Source organism: Coregonus clupeaformis, unplaced genomic scaffold, assembly GCF_020615455.1.
Source record: "Coregonus clupeaformis isolate EN_2021a unplaced genomic scaffold, ASM2061545v1 scaf0957, whole genome shotgun sequence".
NCBI lineage: Eukaryota > Metazoa > Chordata > Actinopteri > Salmoniformes > Salmonidae > Coregonus > Coregonus clupeaformis.
Genome location: NW_025534411.1, coordinates 1 through 27,200, shown reverse-complemented (window position 1 = coordinate 27,200; position 27,200 = coordinate 1). Strand labels below are relative to the sequence as shown.

General features: G+C 43.8%; 1 protein-coding gene across 1 annotated transcript in view; it reads left to right on the top strand.

Moving 5' to 3' along the window:
- LOC121548377 (ATP-binding cassette sub-family C member 12-like) overlaps positions 1-26,900 on the top strand; it is a gene marked incomplete at its 3' end in the record, with an annotated part of 63,994 nt that extends 37,094 nt beyond the window's left edge. Inside the window, 4 exon segments of the mRNA XM_045217182.1 lie at positions 743-815; positions 5,559-5,762; positions 13,302-13,436; positions 26,879-26,900. Coding sequence (XP_045073117.1) covers positions 743-815; positions 5,559-5,762; positions 13,302-13,436; positions 26,879-26,900 — 434 coding nt within the window.
- Between the last annotated feature and the right edge of the window lie 300 nt (positions 26,901-27,200).

Here is a 27,200-nt window from a genome sequence, read left to right as displayed (position 1 = left end):
ATATGACCGTGTGTTATGTAATCGGGTGAAAGATTGTCAGAGCTCTTGTCAGGAACAGAGTAGAGGTCTATCAGTAACTGTAGAGGAAGTGTGTCCTCAGTTTACCCCATGGGGCCTGACCCAGCCCAGCCCAGCCCTGGCCAGATAAATACTATATGTCCTCTTGTAGTACATCTAGTAGATAGTGTACAATCCAGGACATTGCACCTCAGTAATTCCACAGGACTATCAGGTGTTTTAGTATCTTAACCCATGTTGTTCTCCTGAATGAATCCCTGATAACCCATGTTGTTCTCCTGAATGAATCCCTGATAACCCATGTTGTTCTCCTGAATGAATCCCTGATAACACATGTTGTTCTCCTGAATGAATCCCTGATAACCCATGTTGTTCTCCTGAATGAATCCCTGATAACACATGTTGTTCTCCTGAATGAATCTCTGATAACCCATGTTGTTATCCTGAATGAATCCCTGATAACACATGTTGTTCTCCTGAATGAATCCCTGATAACCCATGTTGTTCTCCTGAATGAATCCCTGATAACACATGTTGTTCTCCTGAATGAATCCCTGATAACCCATGTTGTTCTCCTGAATGAATCCCTGATAACACATGTTGTTCTCCTGAATGAATCTCTGATAACCCATGTTGTTATCCTGAATGAATCCCTGATAATCCATGTTGTTCTCCTGAATTAAGTGTCTTCAATATTATTGCCTGTTTTTTGTCTTTCGTAAAGATATAGGAGAGTGATCAGTGCCTGTAGCCTGACACCAGATCTGGCTGTTCTTCCCTATGGGGACCAAACTGAGGTAAGGGCTCACAGATATCCAGGTTTTGAGTCTTTCATTTGAAGCTAGAGCTCAGAATGTCTTTTGACTTTCATAGACAGGTGAACAGGGCACCAGACATGGACGGTACTGACTGGGTTTTTTCTGTAGAGCTTGTCTAACTGTATTATTTTACATTTTTGTACATTTTACATTTTAGTCATTTAGCAGACGCTCTTATCCAGAGCGACTTACAGGAGCAATTAGGGTTAAGTGCCTTGCTTAAGGGCACATCGACAGATTTTTCACCTAGTCGGCTCTGGGATTAGAACCAGCGACCTTTCGGTTACTGGCACAACGCTCTTACCCACTAAGCTACCTGCGACCCTGGTTATACAGTGCATTCGGAAAGTATTCAGACCCCTTGACTTTTTCCACATTTTGTTACTTTACAGCCTTATTCTAAAATTTATTAAATGGTTATTTTCCCCCCTCATCAATCTACACACAATACCCCATAATGACAAAGCAAAGGTTTTTAGAATTTTTTTCCACATGTATTAACAATAAAAAACGGAAATATTACATTTACATAAGTATTCAGACCCTTTACTCAGTACTTTGTTGAAGCACCTTTGGCAGCGATTACAGCCTCGAGTCTTCTTGAGTATGACGCTACAAGCTTGGCACACCTGTATTTGGGGAGATTCTCCCATTCCTCTCTGCAGATCCTCTCAAGCTCTGTCAGGTTGGATGGGGAGCGTCGCTGCACAGCTATTTTCAGGTCTCTCCAGAGATGTTCGATCGGGTTCAAGTCCGGGCTCTGGCTGGGCCACTCAAGGAAATTCAGAGACTTGTCCCGAAGCCACTCCTGCGTTGTCTTGGCTGTGTGCTTAGGGTCGTTATCCTGTTGGAAGGTGAACCTTTGCCCCAGTCTGAGGTACTGAGCGCTCTGGAGCAGGTTTTCATCAAGGATCTCTCTGTACTTTGCTCCGTTCATCTTTCCCTCGATCCTGACTAGTCTCCCAGTCCCTGCCGCTGAAAAACATCCCCACAGCATGATGCTGCCACCACCATGCTTCACCGTAGGGATGGTGCCAGGTTTCCTCCAGACGTGACACTTGGCAGTCAGGCCAAAGAGTTCAATCTTGGTTTCATCAGACCAGAGAATCTTGTTTCTCATGGTGTTAGTGTCCTTTAGGTGCCTTTTGGCAAAGTCCAAGCGGGCTGTCATGTGCCTTTTACTGAGGAGTGGCTTCCTTCTGGCCACTCTACCATAAAGGCCTGATTGGTGGAGTGCTGCAGAGATGGTTGTCCTTCTGGAAGGTTCTCCCATCTCCACAGAGGAACTCTGGAGCTCTGTCAGAGTGACCATCAGGTTCTTGGTCACCTCCCTGACCAAAGCCCTTCTACCCCGATTGCTCACTTTGGCCGGGCGGCCAGCTCTAGGAAGAGTCTTGGTGGTTCCAAACTTCTTCCATTTCAGAATGATGGAGGCCACTGTGTTCTTGGGGACCTTCAATGCTGCAGAAATGTTTTGGTACCCTTTCCCAGATCTGTGCTTCGACACAATCCTGTCTCGGAGCTCTACGGACAATTCCTTCGACCTCATGGCTTGGTTTTTGTTCTGCCATGTACTGTCAACTGTGGGACCTTATATAGACAGGTGTGTGCCTTTCCAAATCATGCCCAATCAATTGAATTTACCACAGGTGGACTCCAATCAAGTTGTAGAAACATCTCAAGGATGATCAATGGAAACAGGATGCACCTGAGCTCAATTTCGAGTCTCATAGCAAAGGGTCTGAATACTTATGTAAATAAGGTATTTCTGTTTTTAATTTTTAATACATTTGCAAAGATTTCTAAAAAACTATTTTTGCTTTGTCGTTATGGGGTATTGTGTGTAGATTGATGAGAAAAAAATAATATTTCATCAATTTTAGAATAAGGCTGTAACGTAACAAAATGTGGAAAAAGTCAAGGGGTCTGAATACTTTCCGAAGGTGAGGTCCTGTAGATAGGTGAGTGATGTCTGAACCTGTACTGACTGGGTTGTATTGCTGGTTCTGTTCTGTAGATAGGAGAGCGAGGCCTGAACCTGTACTGTACTGACTGGGTTGTATTGCTGGTTCTGTTCTGCAGATAGGAGAGCGATGTCTGAACCTGTACTGACTGGGTTGTATTGCTGGTTCTGTTCTGCAGATAGGAGAGCGATGTCTGAACCTGTACTGACTGGGTTGTATTGCTGGTTCTGTTCTGCAGATAGGAGAGCGAGGCCTGAACCTGTACTGACTGGGTTGTATTGCTGGTTCTGTTCTGTAGATAGGAGAGCGATGCCTGAACCTGTACTGACTGGGTTGTATTGCTGGTTCTGTTCTGCAGATAGGAGAGCGAGGCCTGAACCTGTACTGACTGGGTTGTATTGCTGGTTCTGTTCTGTAGATAGGAGAGCGAGGCCTGAACCTGTACTGACTGGGTTGTATTGCTGGTTCTGTTCTGCAGATAGGAGAGCGAGGCCTGAACCTGTACTGACTGGGTTGTATTGCTGGTTCTGTTCTGTAGATAGGAGAGCGAGGCCTGAACCTGTACTGACTGGGTTGTATTGCTGGTTCTGTTCTGTAGATAGGAGAGCGAGGCCTGAACCTGTACTGACTGGGTTGTATTGCTGGTTCTGTTCTGCAGATAGGAGAGCGAGGCCTGAACCTGTACTGACTGGGTTGTATTGCTGGTTCTGTTCTGCAGATAGGAGAGCGAGGCCTGAACCTGTACTGACTGGGTTGTATTGCTGGTTCTGTTCTGCAGATAGGAGAGCGAGGCCTGAACCTGTACTGACTGGGTTGTATTGCTGGTTCTGTTCTGCAGATAGGAGAGCGAGGCCTGAACCTGTACTGACTGGGTTGTATTGCTGGTTCTGTTCTGCAGATAGGAGAGCGAGGCCTGAACCTGTACTGACTGGGTTGTATTGCTGGTTCTGTTCTGCAGATAGGAGAGCGAGGCCTGAACCTGTACTGACTGGGTTGTATTGCTGGTTCTGTTCTGCAGATAGGAGAGCGAGGCCTGAACCTGTACTGACTGGGTTGTATTGCTGGTTCTGTTCTGCAGATAGGAGAGCGAGGCCTGAACCTGTACTGACTGGGTTGTATTGCTGGTTCTGTTCTGCAGATAGGAGAGCGAGGCCTGAACCTGTACTGACTGGGTTGTATTGCTGGTTCTGTTCTGCAGATAGGAGAGCGAGGCCTGAACCTGTACTGACTGGGTTGTATTGCTGGTTCTGTTCTGCAGATAGGAGAGCGAGGCCTGAACCTGTACTGACTGGGTTGTATTGCTGGTTCTGTTCTGCAGATAGGAGAGCGAGGCCTGAACCTGTACTGACTGGGTTGTATTGCTGGTTCTGTTCTGTAGATAGGAGAGCGAGGCCTGAACCTGTACTGACTGGGTTGTATTGCTGGTTCTGTTCTGCAGATAGGAGAGCGAGGCCTGAACCTGTACTGACTGGGTTGTATTGCTGGTTCTGTTCTGCAGATAGGAGAGCGAGGCCTGAACCTGTACTGACTGGGTTGTATTGCTGGTTCTGTTCTGCAGATAGGAGAGCGAGGCCTGAACCTGTACTGACTGGGTTGTATTGCTGGTTCTGTTCTGCAGATAGGAGAGCGAGGCCTGAACCTGTACTGACTGGGTTGTATTGCTGGTTCTGTTCTGTAGATAGGAGAGCGAGGCCTGAACCTGTACTGACTGGGTTGTATTGCTGGTTCTGTTCTGCAGATAGGAGAGCGAGGCCTGAACCTGTACTGACTGGGTTGTATTGCTGGTTCTGTTCTGCAGATAGGAGAGCGAGGCCTGAACCTGTACTGACTGGGTTGTATTGCTGGTTCTGTTCTGTAGATAGGAGAGCGAGGCCTGAACCTGTACTGACTGGGTTGTATTGCTGGTTCTGTTCTGTAGATAGGAGAGCGAGGCCTGAACCTGTACTGACTGGGTTGTATTGCTGGTTCTGTTCTGCAGATAGGAGAGCGAGGCCTGAACCTGTACTGACTGGGTTGTATTGCTGGTTCTGTTCTGTAGATAGGAGAGCGAGGCCTGAACCTGTACTGACTGGGTTGTATTGCTGGTTCTGTTCTGCAGATAGGAGAGCGAGGCCTGAACCTGTACTGACTGGGTTGTATTGCTGGTTCTGTTCTGTAGATAGGAGAGCGAGGCCTGAACCTGTACTGACTGGGTTGTATTGCTGGTTCTGTTCTGCAGATAGGAGAGCGAGGCCTGAACCTGTACTGACTGGGTTGTATTGCTGGTTCTGTTCTGCAGATAGGAGAGCGAGGCCTGAACCTGTACTGACTGGGTTGTATTGCTGGTTCTGTTCTGCAGATAGGAGAGCGAGGCCTGAACCTGTACTGACTGGGTTGTATTGCTGGTTCTGTTCTGCAGATAGGAGAGCGAGGCCTGAACCTGTACTGACTGGGTTGTATTGCTGGTTCTGTTCTGTAGATAGGAGAGCGAGGCCTGAACCTGTACTGACTGGGTTGTATTGCTGGTTCTGTTCTGCAGATAGGAGAGCGAGGCCTGAACCTGTACTGACTGGGTTGTATTGCTGGTTCTGTTCTGTAGATAGGAGAGCGAGGCCTGAACCTGTACTGACTGGGTTGTATTGCTGGTTCTGTTCTGTAGATAGGAGAGCGAGGCCTGAACCTGTACTGACTGGGTTGTATTGCTGGTTCTGTTCTGTAGATAGGAGAGCGAGGCCTGAACCTGTACTGACTGGGTTGTATTGCTGGTTCTGTTCTGTAGATAGGAGAGCGAGGCCTGAACCTGTCTGGCGGTCAGAAGCAGAGGATCAGTCTGGCCAGAGCGGTCTACTCCAACAAAGACATCTTCCTGCTGGACGACCCTCTGTCTGCCGTGGACGCCCACGTAGGGAAACACATCTTCGAGGAGTGCATCAAGAAGACACTGAAGGGGAAGAGTATCATCCTGGTCACCCATCAACTACAGGTAGAGAGTGACGGGTGGTTATGAGCTTACAGTTTGGTTGAACACTCAAATACAGTATGTCAGTTTTCCTGATTATCTCACTAATTTAGGAATATACAGTATTTATTGCATCTTTCTCTTATAATCTAAAGACCTGTAGCCTTCTCCCTCTGAGTATATTCATGGTGTGTTCAGGAACTAGGGTTGCAAAACTTTTCCAGAGTTCCCAGATTTTTCACAGTTCCTGGCTGGAGGATTCTCTGAATATAGGAGGGAAAAGGGAATGGGAATCCTTCAACTGGGAATCCTCCAACTGGGAATCCTTCAACTGGGAATCCTCCAACTGGGAATCCTCCAACTGGGAATCCTTCAACTGGGAATCCTTCAACTGGGAATCCTCCAACTGGGAATCCTCCAACTGGGAATCCTTCAACTGGGAATCCTCCAACTGGGAATCCTCCAACTGGGAATCCTCCAACTGGGAATCCTCCAACTGGGAATCCTCCAACTGGGAATCCTCCAACTGGGAATCCTTCAACTGGGAATCCTCCAACTGGGAATCCTTCAACTGGGAATCCTTCAACTGGGAATCCTCCAACTGGGAATCCTCCAACTGGGAATCCTCCAACTGGGAATCCTCCAACTGGGAATCCTCCAACTGGGAATCCTTCAACTGGGAATCCTCCAACTGGGAATCCTCCAACTGGGAATCCTCCAACTGGGAATCCTCCAACTGGGAATCCTCCAACTGGGAATCCTTCAACTGGGAATCCTTCAACTGGGAATCCTCCAACTGGGAATCCTCCAACTGGGAATCCTCCAACTGGGAATCCTCCAACTGGGAATCCTTCAACTGGGAATCCTCCAACTGGGAATCCTCCAACTGGGAATCCTCCAACTGGGAATCCTCCAACTGGGAATCCTCCAACTGGGAATCCTCCAACTGGGAATCCTCCAACTGGGAATCCTCCAACTGGGAATCCTCCAACTGGGAATCCTCCAACTGGGAATCCTCCAACTGGGAATCCTCCAACTGGGAATCCTTCAACTGGGAATCCTCCAACTGGGAATCCTCCAACTGGGAATCCTCCAACTGGGAATCCTCCAACTGGGAATCCTTCAACTGGGAATCCTTCAACTGGGAATCCTCCAACTGGGAATCCTCCAACTGGGAATCCTCCAACTGGGAATCCTTCAACTGGGAATCCTCCAACTGGGAATCCTCCAACTGGGAATCCTCCAACTGGGAATCCTTCAACTGGGAATCCTTCAACTGGGAATCCTTCATCTGGGAATCCTCCAACTGGGAATCCTCCAACTGGGAATCCTTCAACTGGGAATCCTCCAACTGGGAATCCTTCAACTGGGAATCCTTCAACTGGGAATCCTCCAACTGGGAATCCTCCAACTGGGAATCCTCCAACTGGGAATCCTCCAACTGGGAATCCTCCAACTGGGAATCCTTCAACTGGGAATCCTCCAACTGGGAATCCTCCAACTGGGAATCCTCCAACTGGGAATCCTTCAACTGGGAATCCTCCAACTGGGAATCCTTCAACTGGGAATCCTCCAACTGGGAATCCTTCAACTGGGAATCCTTCAACTGGGAATCCTCCAACTGGGAATCCTCCAACTGGGAATCCTCCAACTGGGAATCCTTCAACTGGGAATCCTTCAACTGGGAATCCTTCAACTGGGAATCCTCCAACTGGGAATCCTCCAACTGGGAATCCTCCAACTGGGAATCCTCCAACTGGGAATCCTCCAACTGGGAATCCTCCAACTGGGAATCCTCCAACTGGGAATCCTTCAACTGGGAATCCTCCAACTGGGAATCCTCCAACTGGGAATCCTCCAACTGGGAATCCTCCAACTGGGAATCCTCCAACCAGGATATCTGAAAAACAGGGAGAAGAAAATCTAGAAATTTACAACCCCATCAGAAACACCCTAACAACAGCTAGAGAACAAATAAAATAAAATAACATGTATTTGTCACATGCTTCGTAAACAACAGGTGTAGACTAACAGTGAAATGCTTACTGACCGGCCCTTTCCAACAATGCAGAGAGAAAGAGAGAAAAATTATAGAAAAAATTATAACACAAGTAACATATACACAATGAGTAACGATAACTTGGCTTTATACACTGGGTACCAGTACTGAGTCAATGTGCAGTGAGTCAATGTGCAGGGGTACCAGGTAATAACATGGCTATATACACGGGATACCAGTACAGAGTCCATGTGCAGGGGTACCAGGTAATAACTTGGCTATATACACGGGGTACCAGTACTGAGTCAATGTGCAGGGGTACCAGGTAATAACTTGGCTATATACACAGGGTACCAGTACTTAGTTGATGTGCAGGGGTACCAGGTAATAACTTGGCTATATACACTGGGTACCAGTACTGAGTCAATGATAACATGGCTATATACACTGGGTACCAGTACTGAGTCAATGTGCAGGGGTACCAGGTAATAACATGGCTATATACACGGGATACCAGTACAGAGTCCATGTGCAGGGGTACAAGGTAGCTGAGGTAGATATGTACATATGGTAGCGGTACGAGTGACGTGCAGGACAGGATAGCTAAGGTAGATAGTGCAAGTACACTATAGGTAGGGGTAAAGGGACTAGACAACAGGATAGATAATAGACAGTAGCAGCAGGATACTGTAGGTAGGGGTAAAGTGACTAGGCAACAGGATAGATAATAGACAGTAGCAGCAGTATACTGTAGGTAGGGGTAAAGTGACTAGACAACAGGATAGATAATAGACAGTAGCAGCAGTATACTGTAGGTAGGGGTAAAGTGACTAGGCAACAGGATAGATAATAAACTGTAGCAGCAGCGTATGTGATGAGTCAAAAGAGTTAGTGCAAAAAGGGTCAGTGCAGATAGTCCGGGTAAATACAGTATTTGGTTAACTATTTACAGTGCCTCCAGAAAGTATTCACACCCCTTGACTTTTTTCACATTTTGCAGTTACAGCCTGAATTTAAAATGGATAAAATTGAGATTATTTGGTCACTGGCCTACATACAATACTCCATAGTGTCAGTGTAGCACCGTCTAGTATCACAAGTCCTTTACCCCTCCCCAGAGAGACTCAACAAACACCACAGAGGATAGTAGCACCGTCTAGTATCACACGTCCTTTACCCCTCCCCAGAGAGACTCAACAAACACCACATAGGATAGTAGCACTGTCTAGTATCACAAGTCCTTTACCCCTCCCCAGAGAGACTCAACAAACACCACAGAGGATAGTAGCACCGTCTAGTATCACAAGTCCTTTACCCCTCCCCAGAGAGACTCAACAAACACCACAGAGGATAGTAGCACCGTCTAGTATCACACGTCCTTTACCCCTCCCCAGAGAGACTCAACAAACACCACAGAGGATAGTCAGGATGCCGGCTCGTCTGCCTCTTTTGTGCCGTCGCTTCCTCTTTCGAGTCCTGGGGAATAGGGCCTGGTTCAGATTATGCAGAACGTCCTGAGCTGCTGATTTAAGGCCTGGTCCAGATTATGCAGAACGTCTAGAGCTGCTGACTCGTTGAAATAGAGATTGTCATCCAAATCGAGGTTAGTGATCTCTGTTGTGATCTCCAGAAGCTGTTTTCGGTCATAGGAAATGATGGCGGAAACATAATGTACAAAAAAAGTAAAGATCAGTGTAAAAAAAACCCACAAAAACACAAAATTGTAAAATGGCTGCTATCCACTGCAGCGCCATCTTGTTTCCCAGGCCTCTTCCTAAGGAGTACCCATAACACACGTTACTTGTCCCTATCCCTGTCACTGCTTATTGTAAATGGCCTGGGCATCCCTCCCCATGTCCACCACTGCAGTAGAAGAGAGTGCACCGTCAAAGTTAACAAGTGTTCTCTTTGTCGCCCAGTCATGCAAACACAGCATGTACCTCCTCTGCCGTGTAAATGTTTAACCTGGACTCACAGGAGGTCGTTTTGGGGTTTTAAAACAAACAGTTAACGGCTTCCCACGTCAATATACACCACATTACCAAAAGTATGTGGACACCTGCTCCTCGAACATGTCATTCCAAAATCATGGGCATTAATATGGAGTTGGTCCCCCCCCTTTGCTGCTATAACAGCCTCCACTCTTCTGGAAAGGCTTTCCACTAGATGTTGGAACATTGCTGCGGGGACTTGCTTCAATTCAGCTACGAGCATTAGTGAGGTCGGTCACCTGATGTTGGGCAATTAGGCCTGGCTCGCAATCTGTGTTCCAATTCATCCCAAAGGTGTTCGATGGGGTTGAGGTCAGGGCTCTGTTCAGGCCAGTCAAGTTCTTCCACACCGATCTCGACAAACCATTTCTGTATGGACCTCGCTTTGTGCACGGGGGCATTGTCATGCTGAAACAGGAAAGGGCCTTCCCCAAACGGTTGCCACAAAGTTGGAAGCACAGAATCATCTAGAATGTAATTGTATGCTCTAGCGTTAAGATTTCCCTTCACTGGAACTAAGGGGCCTAGCCCGAACCATGAAAAACAGCCCCAGACCATTATTCCTCCTCCACCAAACTTTACAGTTGGCACAATGCATTGGGGCAGGTAGCGTTCTACTGGCATCCGCCAAACCCAGATTAGTCCGTACTGCCAAATGGTGAAGCGTGATTCATCACTCCAGAGAACATGTTACCACTGCTCCAGAGTCCAATGGTGGCGAGCTTTACACCACTCCAGCCGATGCTTGGCATTGCGCATGGTGAACTTAGGCTTGTGTGCAGCTGCTCGGCCATGGAAACCCATTTCATAAAGCTCCCGACGAACAGTTGTTGTGCTGACGTTGCTTCCAGAGGCAGTTTGAAACTCGGTAGTGAGTGTTGCAACCGAGGACAGATTATTTTTACGCGCTTCAGCACTCGGCGGTCCCGTTCTGTGAGCTTGTGTGGCCTACCACTTCGCGGCTGAGCCGTTGTTGCTCCTAGACGTTTCAACTTCACAATAACAGCACTTACAGTTGACCGGGGCAGCTCTAGCAGGGCAGAAATGTGACGAACTGACTTGTTGGAAAGGTGGCATCCTGTGGCGGTGCCACGTTGAAAGTCACTGAGCTCTTCAGTAAGGCCATTCTACTGCCAATGTTTGTCTATGGAGATTGCATGGTTGTGTGCTCGATTTTATACACCTGTCAGCAACGGGTGTGGCTGAAATAGCTGAATCCACTAAATTGAAGGGGTGTATATATAGTCTATAGCTGAATCCACTAAGTTGAAGGGGTGTATATATAGTCTATAGCTGAATCCACTAAATTGAAGGGGTGTATATATAGTCTATAACTGAATCCACTAAGTTGAAGGGGTGTATATATAGTCTATAGCTGAATCCACTAAGTTGAAGGGGTGTATATATAGTCTATAGCTGAATCCACTAAGTTGAAGGGGTGTATATATAGTCTATAGCTGAATCCACTAAGTTGAAGGGGTGTATATATAGTCTATAGCTGAATCCACTAAGTTGAAGGGGTGTATATATAGTCTATAGCTGAATCCACTAAGTTGAAGGGGTGTATATATAGTCTATAGCTGAATCCACTAAGTTGAAGGGGTGTATATATAGTCTTTAGCTGAATCCACTAAGCTGAAGGGGTGTATATATAGTCTATAGCTGAATCCACTAAGTTGAAGGGGTGTATATATAGTCTATAGCTGAATCCACTAAGTTGAAGGTGTATATATAGTCTATAGCTGAATCCACTAAGTTGAAGGGGTGTATATATAGTCTATAGCTGAATCCACTAAGTTGAAGGGGTGTATATATAGTCTATAGCTGAATCCACTAAGTTGAAGGGGTGTATATATAGTCTATAGCTGAATCCACTAAGTTGAAGGGGGTGTATATATAGTCTATAGCTGAATCCACTAAGTTGAAGGGGTGTATATATAGTCTATAGCTGAATCCACTAAGTTGATGGGGTGTATATATAGTCTATAGCTGAATCCACTAAGTTGAAGGGGTGTATATATAGTCTATAGCTGAATCCACTAAGTTGAAGGGGTGTATATATAGTCTATAGCTGAATCCACTAAGTTGAAGGGGTGTATATATAGTCTATAGCTGAATCCACTAAGTTGAAGGGGTGTATATATAGTCTATAGCTGAATCCACTAAGTTGAAGGGGTGTATATATAGTCTATAGCTGAATCCACTAAGTTGAAGGGGTGTATATATAGTCTATAGCTGAATCCACTAAGTTGAAGGGGTGTATATATAGTCTATAGCTGAATCCACTAAGTTGAAGGGGGTGTATATATAGTCTATAGCTGAATCCACTAAGTTGAAGGGGTGTATATATAGTCTATAGCTGAATCCACTAAGTTGAAGGGGGTGTATATATAGTCTATAGCTGAATCCACTAAGTTGAAGGGGGTGTATATATAGTCTATAGCTGAATCCACTAAGTTGAAGGGGTGTATATATAGTCTATAGCTGAATCCACTAAGTTGAAGGGGTGTATATATAGTCTATAGCTGAATCCACTAAGTTGAAGGGGTGTATATATAGTCTATAGCTGAATCCACTAAGTTGAAGGGGTGTATATATAGTCTATAGCTGAATCCACTAAGTTGAAGGGGTGTATATATAGTCTATAGCTGAATCCACTAAGTTGAAGGGGTGTATATATAGTCTATAGCTGAATCCACTAAGTTGAAGGGGTGTATATATAGTCTATAGCTGAATCCACTAAGTTGAAGGGGTGTATATATAGTCTATAGCTGAGCTGAATCCACTAAGTTGAAGGGGTGTATATATAGTCTATAGCTGAATCCACTAAGTTGAAGGGGTGTATATATAGTCTATAGCTGAATCCACTAAGTTGAAGGGGTGTATATATAGTCTATAGCTGAATCCACTAAGTTGAAGGGGGTGTATATATAGTCTATAGCTGAATCCACTAAGTTGAAGGGGTTTATATATAGTCTATAGCTGAATCCACTAAGTTGAAGGGGTGTATATATAGTCTATAGCTGAATCCACTAAGTTGAAGAGGTGTATATATAGTCTATAGCTGAATCCACTAAGTTGAAGGGGTGTATATATAGTCTATAGCTGAATCCACTAAGTTGAAGGGTGTATATATAGTCTAGAACTTTCTATATTGGCTGTCCTTTCCCTTTCTCTCTCTGTGGTTCAGATTTATTTGAGTTTTTTCAGTTGACTAAGTTGTGGGTCACAAAGGGGATGTAAAAGGGTTTTTTATTCTATCCAAAGTGACAGAAAGAGGAACCGACAGGGATATCCTCTCTCCCCTCCTCCAATTATTAACGTTACTATTCTCCTTTGTCTGCGCCTCCCTCCCTCTGTCTGTCTGTCTGTCTGTCTGTCTGTCTGTCTGTCTGTCTGTCTGTCTGTCTGTCTGTCTGTCTGTCTGTCTCTCTCTCTCTCTCTCTGTCTGTCTGTCTGTCTGTCTGTCTGTCTGTCTGTCTGTCTGTCTGTCTGTCTGTCTGTCTGTCTGTCTGTCTGTCTGTCTGTCTGTCTGTCTGTCTGTGTCTGTCTGTCTGTCTTTGTGTGTGTCAGTATCTGGAGTTCTGTGACGAGGTACTGGTGTTGGAGAGTGGAACGATTAAGGAGGCAGGGACACACAAAGCTCTGATGAAAGCTAAGGGCCGATACGCACAGATGATCAACAACTTCCAGATGGAGCATTCACAGGTAAGATTTCCCGTTATCCATCTCTACCTCTGGTATGGTTTCAGAGCCAATAGATACAGTCCGTGGGTTCAGCCAAGAGGAACTGTCTTAGTCATGTTTTATTATTCATTAACAGCAGCAACAACTGCAATTCAATCCATTTCTCATCAATATCCAAGTACACCTGGAGGGGGCTATGTCAAGTCTAGATATCATGTATCACTGACTCTTTAGTTTATTAGGATCAGTACACCTGGAGGGGGCTTATGTCCAGTCTAGATATCATGTATCACTGACTCTTTAGTTTATTAGGATCAGTACACCTGGAGGGGGCTACGTCCAGTCTAGATATCATGTATCACTGACTCTTTAGTTTATTAGGATCAGTACACCTGAGAGGGCTATGTCCAGTCTAGATATCATGTATCACTGACTCTTTAGTTTAGTTTATTAGGATCAGTACACCTGGAGGGCTATGTCCAGTCTAGATATCATGTATCACTGACTCTTTAGTTTATTAGGATCAGTACACCTGGAGAAGGCTATGTCCAGTCTAGATATCATGTATCACTGACTCTTTAGTTTATTAGGATCAGTACACCTGGAGGGGGGCTATGTCCAGTCTAGATATCATGTATCACTGACTCTTTAGTTTATTAGGATCAGTACACCTGGAGGAGGCTATGTCCAGTCTAGATATCATGTATCACTGACTCTTTAGTTTATTAGGATCAGTACACCTGGAGGGGGCTATGTCCAGTCTAGATATCATGTATCACTGACTCTTTAGTTTATTAGGATCAGTACACCTGGAGGGGGCTATGTCCAGTCTAGATATCATGTATCACTGACTCTTTAGTTTATTAGGATCAGTACACCTGGAGGGGGCTATGTCCAGTCTAGATATCATGTATCACTGACTCTTTAGTTTATTAGGATCAGTACACCTGGAGGGGGCTATGTCCAGTCTAGATATCATGTATCACTGACTCTTTAGTTTAGTTTTTAGGATCAGTACACCTGGGAGGGAACTATGTCCAGTCTAGATATCATGTATCACTGACTCTTTAGTTTATTAGGATCAGTACACCTGGAGGGGGCTATGTCCAGTCTAGATATCATGTATCACTGACTCTTTAGTTTATTAGGATCAGTACACCTGGAGGGGGCTATGTCCAGTCTAGATATCATGTATCACTGACTCTTTAGTTTATTAGGATCAGTACACCTGGAGGGGGCTATGTCCAGTCTAGATATCATGGATCACTGACTCTTTAGTTTATTAGGATCAGTACACCTGGAGGGGGCTATGTCCAGTCTAGATATCATGTATCACTGACTCTTTAGTTTATTAGGATCAGTACACCTGGAGGGGGCTATGTCCAGTCTAGATATCATGTATCACTGACTCTTTAGTTTATTAGGATCAGTACACCTGGGGGGGGCTATGTCCAGTCTAGATATCATGTATCACTGACTCTTTAGTTTATTAGGATCAGTACACCTGGAGGGGGCTATGTCCAGTCTAGATATCATGGATCACTGACTCTTTAGTTTATTAGGATCAGTACACCTGGGAGGGGCTATGTCCAGTCTAGATATCATGTATCACTGACTCTTTAGTTTATTAGGATCAGTACACCTGGAGGGGGCTATGTCCAGTCTAGATATCATGTATCACTGACTCTTTAGTTTATTAGGATCAGTACACCTGGAGGGGCTATGTCCAGTCTAGATATCATGTATCACTGACTCTTTAGTTTATTAGGATCAGTACACCTGGAGGGGCTATGTCCAGTCTAGATATCATGTATCACTGACTCTTTAGTTTATTTATTAGGATCAGTACACCTGGAGGGGGCTATGTCCAGTCTAGATATCATGTATCACTGACTCTTTAGTTTATTAGGATCAGTACACCTGGAGGGGCTATGTCCAGTCTAGATATCATGTATCACTGACTCTTTAGTTTATTAGGATCAGTACACCTGGAGGGGGCTATGTCCAGTCTAGATATCATGTATCACTGACTCTTTAGTTTATTAGGATCAGTACACCTGGAGGGGGCTATGTCCAGTCTAGATATCATGTATCACTGACTCTTTAGTTTAGTTTTTAGGATCAGTACACCTGGAGGGGGCTATGTCCAGTCTAGATATCATGTATCACTGACTCTTTAGTTTATTAGGATCAGTACACCTGGAGGGGCTATGTCCAGTCTAGATATCATGTATCACTGACTCTTTAGTTTATTAGGATCAGTACACCTGGAGGGGGCTATGTCCAGTCTAGATATCATGTATCACTGACTCTTTAGTTTATTAGGATCAGTACACCTGGAGGGGGGCTATGTCCAGTCTAGATATCATGTATCACTGACTCTTTAGTTTATTAGGATCAGTACACCTGGAGGGGGCTATGTCCAGTCTAGATATCATGTATCACTGACTCTTTAGTTTAGTTTATTAGGATCAGTACACCTGGAGGGGGCTATGTCCAGTCTAGATATCATGTATCACTGACTCTTTAGTTTAGTTTATTGGGATCAATAGCACCTGGAGGGGCTATGTCCATCTAGATATCATGTATCACTGACTCTTTAGTTTAGTTTATTAGGATCAGTACACCTGGAGGGGGCTATGTCCAGTCTAGATATCATGTATCACTGACTCTTTAGTTTAGTTTATTAGGATCAGTACACCTGGAGGGGGCTATGTCCAGTCTAGATATCATGGATCACTGACTCTTTAGTTTAGTTTATTAGGATCAGTACACCTGGGGGGGGGCTATGTCCAGTCTAGATATCATGTATCACTGACTCTTTAGTTTATTAGGATCAGTACACCTGAGAGGGGCTATGTCCAGTCTAGATATCATGTATCACTGACTCTTTAGTTTAGTTTATTAGGATCATACCCTGGGGGGCTTGTCCGTCTAGATATCTGTATCACTGACTCTTTAGTTTAGTTTATTAGGATCAGTACACCTGGAGGGGCTATGTCCAGTCTAGATATCATGTATCACTGACTCTTTAGTTTATTAGGATCAGTACACCTGGAGGGGGCTGTGTCCAGTCTAGATATCATGGATCACTGACTCTTTAGTTTATTAGGATCAGTACACCTGGAGGGGGCTATGTCCAGTCTAGATATCATGTATCACTGACTCTTTAGTTTATTAGGATCAGTACACCTGGAGGGGCTATGTCCAGTCTAGATATCATGTATCACTGACTCTTTAGTTTATTAGGATCAGTACACCTGGAGGGCTATGTCCAGTCTAGATATCATGTATCACTGACTCTTTAGTTTAGTTTATTAGGATCAGTACACCTGGAGGGGCTATGTCCAGTCTAGAGTATCATGGATCACTGACTCTTTAGTTTAGTTTTTAGGATCAGTACACCTGGAGGGGGCTATGTCCAGTCTAGATATCATGTATCACTGACTCTTTAGTTTATTAGGATCAGTACACCTGGAGGGGCTATGTCCAGTCTAGATATCATGTATCACTGACTCTTTAGTTTAGTTTATTAGGATCAGTACACCTGGAGGGGGGCTATGTCCAGTCTAGATATCATGTATCACTGACTCTTTAGTTTATTTATTAGGATCAGTACACCTGGAGGGGGCTATGTCCAGTCTAGATATCTGTATCACTGACTCTTTAGTTTATTAGGATCAGTACACCTGGAGGCTATGTCCAGTCTAGATATCATGTATCACTGACTCTTTAGTTTATTAGGATCAGTACACCTGGAGGGGGCTATGTCCAGTCTAGATATCATGTATCACTGACTCTTTAGTTTAGTTTATTAGGATCAGTACACCTGGAGGGGGCTATGTCCAGTCTAGATATCATGTATCACTGACTCTTTAGTTTATTAGGATCAGTACACCTGGAGGGGGCTATGTCCAGTCTAGATATCATGTATCACTGACTCTTTAGTTTATTAGGATCAGTACACCTGGAGGGGGGCTATGTCCAGTCTAGATATCATGTATCACTGACTCTTTAGTTTATTAGGATCAGTACACCTGGAGGGGGCTATGTCCAGTCTAGATATCATGTATCACTGACTCTTTAGTTTATGGATCAGTACACCTGGAGGGGGCTATGTCCAGTCTAGATATCATGTATCACTGACTCTTTAGTTTAGTTTATTAGGATCAGTACACCTGGAGGGGCTATGTCCAATCTTGATATCATGTATCACTGACTCTTTAGTTTAGTTTATTAGGATCAGTACACCTGGAGGGCTATGTCCAGTCTAGATATCATGTATCACTGACTCTTTAGTTTATTAGGATCATTACACCTGGAGGGCTATGTCCAGTCTAGATATCATGTATCACTGACTCTTTAGTTTAGTTTAGGATCAGTACACCTGGAGGGGGCTATGTCCAGTCTAGATATCATGTATCACTGACTCTTTAGTTTATTTTTAGGATCAGTACACCTGGAGGGCTTGTCCAGTCTAGATATCATGTATCACTGACTCTTTAGTTTATTAGGATCAGTACACCTGGAGGGGGGCTATGTCCAGTCTAGATATCATGTATCACTGACTCTTTAGTTTATTAGGATCAGTACACCTGGAGGGGGCTATGTCCAGTCTAGATATCATGTATCACTGACTCTTTAGTTGTTTATTAGGATCAGTACACCTGGAGGGGGCTATGTCCAGTCTAGATATCATGTATCACTGACTCTTTAGTTTATTAGGATCAGTACACCTGGAGGGGGCTATGTCCAGTCTAGATATCATGTATCACTGACTCTTTAGTTTATTAGGATCAGTACACCTGGGAGGGGGCTATGTCCAGTCTAGATATCATGTATCACTGACTCTTTAGTTTATTAGGATCAGTACACCTGGAGGGCGCTGTCCAGTCTAGATATCATGTATCACTGACTCTTTAGTTTATTTATTAGGATCAGTACACCTGAGGGGGCTATGTCCAGTCTAGATATCATGTATCACTGACTCTTTAGTTTATTAGGATCAGTTACACCTGGAGAGGGCTATGTCCAGTCTAGATATCATGTATCCTGACTCTTTAGTTTATTAGGATCAGTACACCTGGGGGGGCTATGTCCAGTCTAGATATCATGTATCACTGACTCTTTAGTTTATTAGGATCAGTACACCTGAAGGGGGCTATGTCCAGTCTAGATATCATGTATCACTGACTCTTTAGTTTATTAGGATCAGTACACCTGGAGGGGGCTATGTCCAGTCTAGATATCATGTATCACTGACTCTTTAGTTTATTAGGATCAGTACACCTGGAGGGGGCTATGTCCAGTCTAGATATCATGTATCACTGACTCTTTAGTTTAGTTATTAGGTCAGTACACCTGGAGGGGGCTATGTCCAGTCTAGATATCATGTATCACTGACTCTTTAGTTTATTAGGATCAGTACACCTGGAGGGGGCTATGTCCAGTCTAGATATCATGTATCACTGACTCTTTAGTTTATTAGGATCAGTACACCTGGAGGGGGCTACGTCCAGTCTAGATATCATGTATCACTGACTCTTTAGTTTATTTTAGGATCAGTACACCTGGAGGGGCTATGTCCAGTCTAGATATCATGTATCACTGACTCTTTAGTTTATTAGGATCAGTACACCTGGAGGGGCTATGTCCAGTCTAGATATCATGTCCTGACTCTTTAGTTTATTAGGATCAGTACACCTGGAGGCTATGTCCAGTCTAGATATCATGTATCACTGACTCTTTAGTTTATTAGGATCAGTACACCTGGAGGGCGGCTATGTCCAGTCTAGATATCATGGATCACTGACTCTTTAGTTTATTAGGATCAGTACACCTGGAGGGGCTATGTCCAGTCTAGATATCATGGATCACTGACTCTTTAGTTTATTAGGATCAGTACACCTGGAGGGGGCTATGTCCAGTCTAGATATCATGTGATCACTGACTCTTTAGTTTATTAGGATCAGTACACCTGGAGGGGCTATGTCCAGTCTAGATATCATGTATCACTGACTCTTTAGTTTAGTTTATTAGGATCAGTACACCTGGAGGGGCTATGTCCAGTCTAGATATCATGTATCACTGACTCTTTAGTTTATTTTAGGATCAGTACACCTGGAGGGGGCTATGTCCAGTCTAGATATCATGGATCACTGACTCTTTAGTTTATTAGGATCAGTGACACCTGGAGGGGGCTATGTCCAGTCTAGATATCATTATCACTGACTCTTTAGTTTATTAGGATCAGTACACCTGGAGGGGGCTATGTCCAGTCTAGATATCATGTATCACTGACTCTTTAGTTTAGTTTTTAAGATCAGTACACCTGGAGGGGGCTATGTCCAGTCTAGATATCATGTATCACTGACTCTTTAGTTTATTTATTAGGATCAGTACACCTGGAGGGGGCTATGTCCAGTCTAGATATCATGTATCACTGACTCTTTAGTTTATTAGGATCAGTACACCTGGAGGGGGCTATGTCCAGTCTAGATATCTGGATCACTGACTCTTTAGTTTATTAGGATCAGTACACCTGGAGGGGCTATGTCCAGTCTAGATATCATGTATCACTGACTCTTTAGTTTAGTTTTTAGGATCAGTACACCTGGGGGGGGCTATGTCCAGTCTAGATATCATGTATCACTGTTCTTTAGTTTATTAGGATCAGTACACCTGGAGGGGGCTATGTCCAGTCTAGGTATCATGTATCACTGACTCTTTAGTTTATTAGGATCAGTACACCTGGAGGGGCTATGTCCAGTCTAGATATCATGTATCACTGACTCTTTAGTTTATTAGGATCAGTACACCTGGAGGGGGCTATGTCCAGTCTAGATATCATGTATCACTGACTCTTTAGTTTATTAGGATCAGTACACCTGGAGGGGGCTATGTCCAGTCTAGATATCATGTATCACTGACTCTTTAGTTTAGTTTATTAGGATCAGTACACCTGGAGGGCTATGTCCAGTCTACATATCATGGATCACTGACTCTTTAGTTTATTAGGATCAGCTACACCTGGAGGGGGCTATGTCCAGTCTAGATATCATGTATCACTGACTCTTTAGTTTATTAGGATCAGTACACCTGGAGGGGGCTATGTCCAGTCTAGATATCATGGATCACTGACTCTTTAGTTTAGTTTATTAGGATCAGTACACCTGGAGGGGGCTATGTCCAGTCTAGATATCATGTATCACTGACTCTTTAGTTTAGTTTATTAGGATCAGTACACCTGGAGGGGGCTATGTCCAGTCTAGATATCATGGATCACTGACTCTTTAGTTTATTAGGATCAGTACACCTGGAGGGGGCTATGTCCAGTCTAGATATCATGTACTGACTCTTTAGTTTAGTTTATTAGGATCAGTACACCTGGAGGGGGCTATGTCCAGTCTAGATATCATGTATCACTGACTCTTTAGTTTAGTTTATTAGGATCAGTACACCTGGAGGGGGCTATGTCCAGTCTAGATATCATGTATCACTGACTCTTTAGTTTATTAGGATCAGTACACCTGGAGGGGGCTATGTCCAGTCTAGATATCATGTATCACTGACTCTTTAGTTTAGTTTATTAGGATCAGTACACCTGGAGGGGGCTATGTCCAGTCTAGATATCATGGATCACTGACTCTTTAGTTTAGTTTATTAGGATCAGTACACCTGGAGGGGGCTATGTCCAGTCTAGATATCATGTATCACTGACTCTTGTTTAGTTTATTAGGATCAGTACACCTGGAGGGGCTATGTCCAGTCTAGATATCATGGATCACTGACTCTTTAGTTTATTAGGATCAGTACACCTGGAGGGGGCTATGTCCAGTCTAGATATCATGTATCACTGACTCTTTAGTTTAGTTTATTAGGATCAGTACACCTGGAGGGGCTATGTCCAGTCTAGATATCATGTATCACTGACTCTTTAGTTTATTTATTAGGATCATACACCTGGAGGGGGCTATGTCCATCTAGATATCATGGATCACTGACTCTTTAGTTTATTAGGATCAGTACACCTGGAGGGGGCTATGTCCAGTCTAGATATCATGTATCACTGACTCTTTAGTTTATTAGGATCAGTACACCTGGAGGGGGCTATGTCCAGTCTAGATATCGTGTATCACTGACTCTTTAGTTTAGTTTATTAGGATCGGTCCCTGGGGGAACTATGTCCAGTCTAGATATCATGTATCACTGACTCTTTAGTTTATTAGGATCATTACACCTGGGGGGCTATGTCCAGTCTAGATATCATGTCATCCTGACTCTTTAGTTTATTAGGATCAGTACACCTGGAGGGCTATGTCCAGTCTAGATATCATGTATCACTGACTCTTTAGTTTAGTTTATTAGGATCAGTACACCTGGAGGGGGCTATGTCCAGTCTAGATATCATGTATCCTGACTCTTTAGTTTATTAGGATCAGTACACCTGGAGGGGGCTATGTCCAGTCTAGATATCATGTATCACTGACTCTTTAGTTTATTAGGATCAGTACACCTGGAGGGGCTATGTCCAGTCTAGATATCATGTATCACTGACTCTTTAGTTTATTAGGATCGGTACACCTGGAGGGGGCTATGTCCAGTCTAGATATCATGTATCACTGACTCTTTAGTTTATTAGGATCAGTGCACCTGGAGGGGGCTATGTCCAGTCTAGATATCATGTATCACTGACTCTTTAGTTTATTAGGATCAGTACACCTGGAGGGGGCTATGTCCAGTCTATATATCATGTATCCCTGACTCTTTAGTTTATTAGGATCAGTACACCTGGAGGGGGCTATGTCCAGTCTAGATATCATGTATCACTGACTCTTTAGTTTAGTTTATTAGGATCAGTACACCTGGAGGGGGCTATGTCCAGTCTAGATATCATGTATCACTGACTCTTTAGTTTATTAGGATCAGTACACCTGGAGGGGGCTATGTCCAGTCTAGATATCATGTATCCCTGACTCTTTAGTTTATTAGGATCAGTACACCTGGAGGGGCTATGTCCAGTCTAGATATCATGTATCACTGACTCTTTAGTTTATTAGGATCAGTACACCTGGAGGGGGCTATGTCCAGTCTAGATATCATGTATCACTGACTCTTTAGTTTATTAGGATCAGTACACCTGGAGGGGGCTATGTCCAGTCTAGATATCATGGATCACTGACTCTTTAGTTTATTAGGATCAGTACACCTGGAGGGGGCTATGTCCAGTCTAGATATCATGTATCACTGACTCTTTAGTTTATTAGGATCAGTACACCTGGAGGGGGCTATGTCCAGTCTAGATATCATGTATCACTGACTCTTTAGTTTATTAGGATCAGTACACCTGGAGGGGGCTATGTCCAGTCTAGATATCATGGATAGCTGACTCTTTAGTTTATTAGGATCAGTACACCTGGAGGGGGCTATGTCCAGTCTAGATATCATGGATCACTGACTCTTTAGTTTATTAGGATCAGTACACCTGGAGGGGGCTATGTCCAGTCTAGATATCCTGTATCCCTGACTCTTTAGTTTATTAGGATCAGTACACCTGGAGGGGGCTATGTCCAGTCTAGATATCATGTATCACTGACTCTTTAGTTTATTAGGATCAGTACACCTGGAGGGGGCTATGTCCAGTCTAGATATCATGGATCACTGACTCTTTGGTTTATTAGGATCAGTACACCTGGAGGGGGCTATGTCCAGTCTAGATATCATGTATCCCTGACTCTTTAGTTTATTAGGATCAGTACACCTGGAGGGGGGGGCTAAATCGTCCAGTCTAGATATCATGTATCACTGACTCTTTAGTTTAGTTTATTAGAATCAGTACACCTGGAGGGGCTATGTCCAGTCTAGATATCATGTATCACTGACTCTTTAGTTTATTAGGATCAGTACACCTGGAGGGGCTATGTCCAGTCTAGATACTCATGTATCACTGACTCTTTAGTTTAGTTTATAAGGATCAGTACACCTGGAGGGGGCTATGTCCAGTCTAGATATCATGTATCACTGACTCTTTAGTTTATTAGGATCAGTACACCTGGAGGGGGCTATGTCCAGTCTAGATATCATGTATCACTGACTCTTTAGTTTATTAGGATCAGTACACCTGGAGGGGGCTATGTCCGTCTAGATATCATGTATCACTGACTCTTTAGTTTATTAGGATCAGTACACCTGGGGGGGCTATGTCCAGTCTAGATATCATGTATCACTGACTCTTTAGTTTATTAGGATCAGTACACCTGGAGGGGGCTATGTCCAGTCTAGATATCATGTATCACTGACTCTTTAGTTTGTTAGGATCAGTACACCTGGAGGGGGCTATGTCCAGTCTAGATATCATGTATCACTGACTCTTTAGTTTATTAGGATCAGTACACCTGGAGGGGGCTATGTCCAGTCTAGATATCATGTATCACTGACTCTTTAGTTTATTAGGATCAGTACACCTGGAGGGGGCTATGTCCAGTCTAGATATCATATATCACTGACTCTTTAGTTTAGTTTATTAGGATCAGTACACCTGGAGGGGGCTACGTCCAGTCTAGATATCATGTATCACTGACTCTTTAGTTTATTAGGATCAGTACACCTGGAGGGGGCTATGTCCAGTCTAGATATCATGTATCACTGACTCTTTAGTTTATTAGGATCAGTACACCTGGAGGGGGCTATGTCCAGTCTAGATATCATGTATCACTGACTCTTTAGTTTAGTTTATTAGGATCAGTACACCTGGAGGGGGCTATGTCCAGTCTAGATATCATGTATCACTGACTCTTTAGTTTATTAGGATCAGTACACCTGGAGGGGCTATGTCCAGTCTAGATATCATATCACTGACTCTTTAGTTTATTAGGATCAGTACACCTGGAGGGGGCTATGTCCATTCTCAGATATCATGTATCACTGACTCTTTAGTTTATTAGGATCAGTACACCTGGAGGGGGGCTATGTCCAGTCTAGATATCATGTATCACTGACTCTTTAGTTTATTAGGATCAGTACACCTGGAGGGGGCTATGTCCAGTCTAGATATCATGTACTGACTCTTTAGTTTATTAGGATCAGTACACCTGGGGGGGCTGTGTCCAGTCTATATATCATGTATCCTGACTCTTTACTTTATTAGGATCAGTACACCTGGAGGGGGCTATGTCCAGTCTAGATATCATGTATCACTGACTCTTTAGTTTAGTTTATTAGGATCAGTACACCCTGGAGGGGCTATGTCCAGTCTAGGATATCATGTATCACTGACTCTTTAGTTTATTAGGATCAGTACACCTGGAGGGGCTATGTCCAGTCTAGATATCATGTATCCCTGACTCTTTAGTTTATTAGGATCGTACACCTGGAGGGGGCTATGTCCAGTCTAGATATCATGTATCACTGACTCTTTAGTTTATTAGGATCAGTACACCTGGAGGGGGCTATGTCCAGTCTAGATATCATGTATCACTGACTCTTTAGTTTATTAGGATCAGTACACCTGGAGGGGGCTATGTCCAGTCTAGATATCATGGATCACTGACTCTTTAGTTTATTAGGATCAGTACACCTGGAGGGGGCTATGTCCAGTCTAGATATCATGTATCACTGACTCTTTAGTTTATTAGGATCAGTACACCTGGAGGGGGCTATGTCCAGTCTAGATATCATGTATCACTGACTCTTTAGTTTATTAGGATCAGTACACCTGGAGGGGCTATGTCCAGTCTAGATATCATGGATCACTGACTCTTTAGTTTATTAGGATCAGTTACACCTGGAGGGGCTGTGTCCAGTCTAGATATCATGGATCACTGACTCTTTAGTTTATTAGGATCGTACACCTGGAGGGGCTATGTCCAATCTAGATATCCTGTATCCCTGACTCTTTAGTGTATTAGGATCAGTACACCTGGAGGGGGCTATGTCCAGTCTAGATATCATGTATCACTGACTCTTTAGTTTATTAGGATCAGTACACCTGGAGGGCTATGTCCAGTCTAGATATCATGGATCACTGACTCTTTAGTTTATTGGGATCAGTACACCTGGAGGGGGGCTATGTCCAGTCTAGATATCATGTATCCCTGACTCTTTAGTTTATTAGGATCAGTACACCTGGAGGGGGCTGCGTCCAGTCTAGGATATCGTGTATCACTGACTCTTTAGTTTGGTTTATTAGGATCAGTACACCTGGAGGGGGCTATGTCCAGTCTAGATATCATGTATCACTGACTCTTTAGTTTATTAGGATCAGTACACCTGGAGGGGGCTATGTCCAGTCTAGATATCATGTATCACTGACTCTTTAGTTTTAGTTTATAAGGATCAGTACACCTGGAGGGGGCTATGTCCAGTCTAGATATCATGTATCACTGACTCTTTAGTTTATTAGGATCAGTACACCTGGAGGGGGCTATGTCCAGTCTAGATATCATGTATCACTGACTCTTTAGTTTATTAGTATCAGTACACCTGGAGGGGGCTCCGTCCAGTCTAGATATCATGTATCACTGACTCTTTAGTTTATTAGAATCGTACAATTCCTGGAGGGGGCTATGTCCAGTCTAGATATCATGTATCACTGACTCTTTAGTTTATTAGGATCAGTACACCTGGAGGGGCTATGTCCAGTCTAGATATCATGTATCACTGACTCTTTAGTTTATTAGGATCAGTACTACCTGGGAGGGGGCTATGTCCAGTCTAGATATCATGTATCACTGACTCTTTAGTTTATTAGGATCAGTACACCTGGAGGGGCTATGTACCAGTCTAGATATCATGTATCACTGACTCTTTAGTTTAGTTTATTAGGATCAGTACACCTGGAGGGGCTATGTCCAGTCTAGATATCATGTATCACTGACTCTTTAGTTTATTAGGATCATTACACCTGGAGGGGGCTATGTCCAGTCTAGATATCATGTATCACTGACTCTTTAGTTTATTAGGATCAGTACACCTGGAGGGGGCTATGTCCAGTCTAGATATCATGTATCACTGACTCTTTAGTTTTAGTTTATTAGGATCCAGTACACCTGGAGGGGCTATGTCCAGTCTAGATATCATGTATCACTGACTCTTTAGTTTATTAGGATCAGTACACCTGGAGGGGGCTATGTCCAGTCTAGATATCATGTATCACTGACTCTTTAGTTTATTAGGATCAGTACACCTGGAGGGGCTATGTCCAGTCTAGATATCATGTATCACTGACTCTTTAGTTTATTAGGATCGGTACACCTGGAGGGCTATGTCCAGTCTCAGATATCATGTATCACTGACTCTTTAGTTTAGTTTATAAGGATCTCCATTAGCTGTTCCATGCAGCAGCTTCTATTCCTGGGTCCACACAAAACATCAAATACGGAGTCTCGTACTGTATTGGTGACACCAGAGACAACAAAAGAATTTCTTACACATTATTGAATGTATCACCTAATCTTGTATGTTAGGAACAAACTGAGGAGGAGCCGGGTACAACCACAACCCATCGACATGAAGGAGGGGACCTGGACGATCACAGGGAAATGGAATAGAAAACCCAGGTATAATGAGACACGTCCGTACATATCTTAACATATATTTCACATTGAAGACAAAAAACGGTTGCTCTCACATACTGTATGTAATGGTATCGGAAACAAAGGTTTGTTCGAGTGTCTTGTTTGATACGTCACTGCCCTTACATGTAGCTCTGCATTAAAAGGTATGTTGTGTTTAATTAGTGGGATTTCTGTCCATGTCTTTCCACAGCTTTTTGACGCTATTACATGG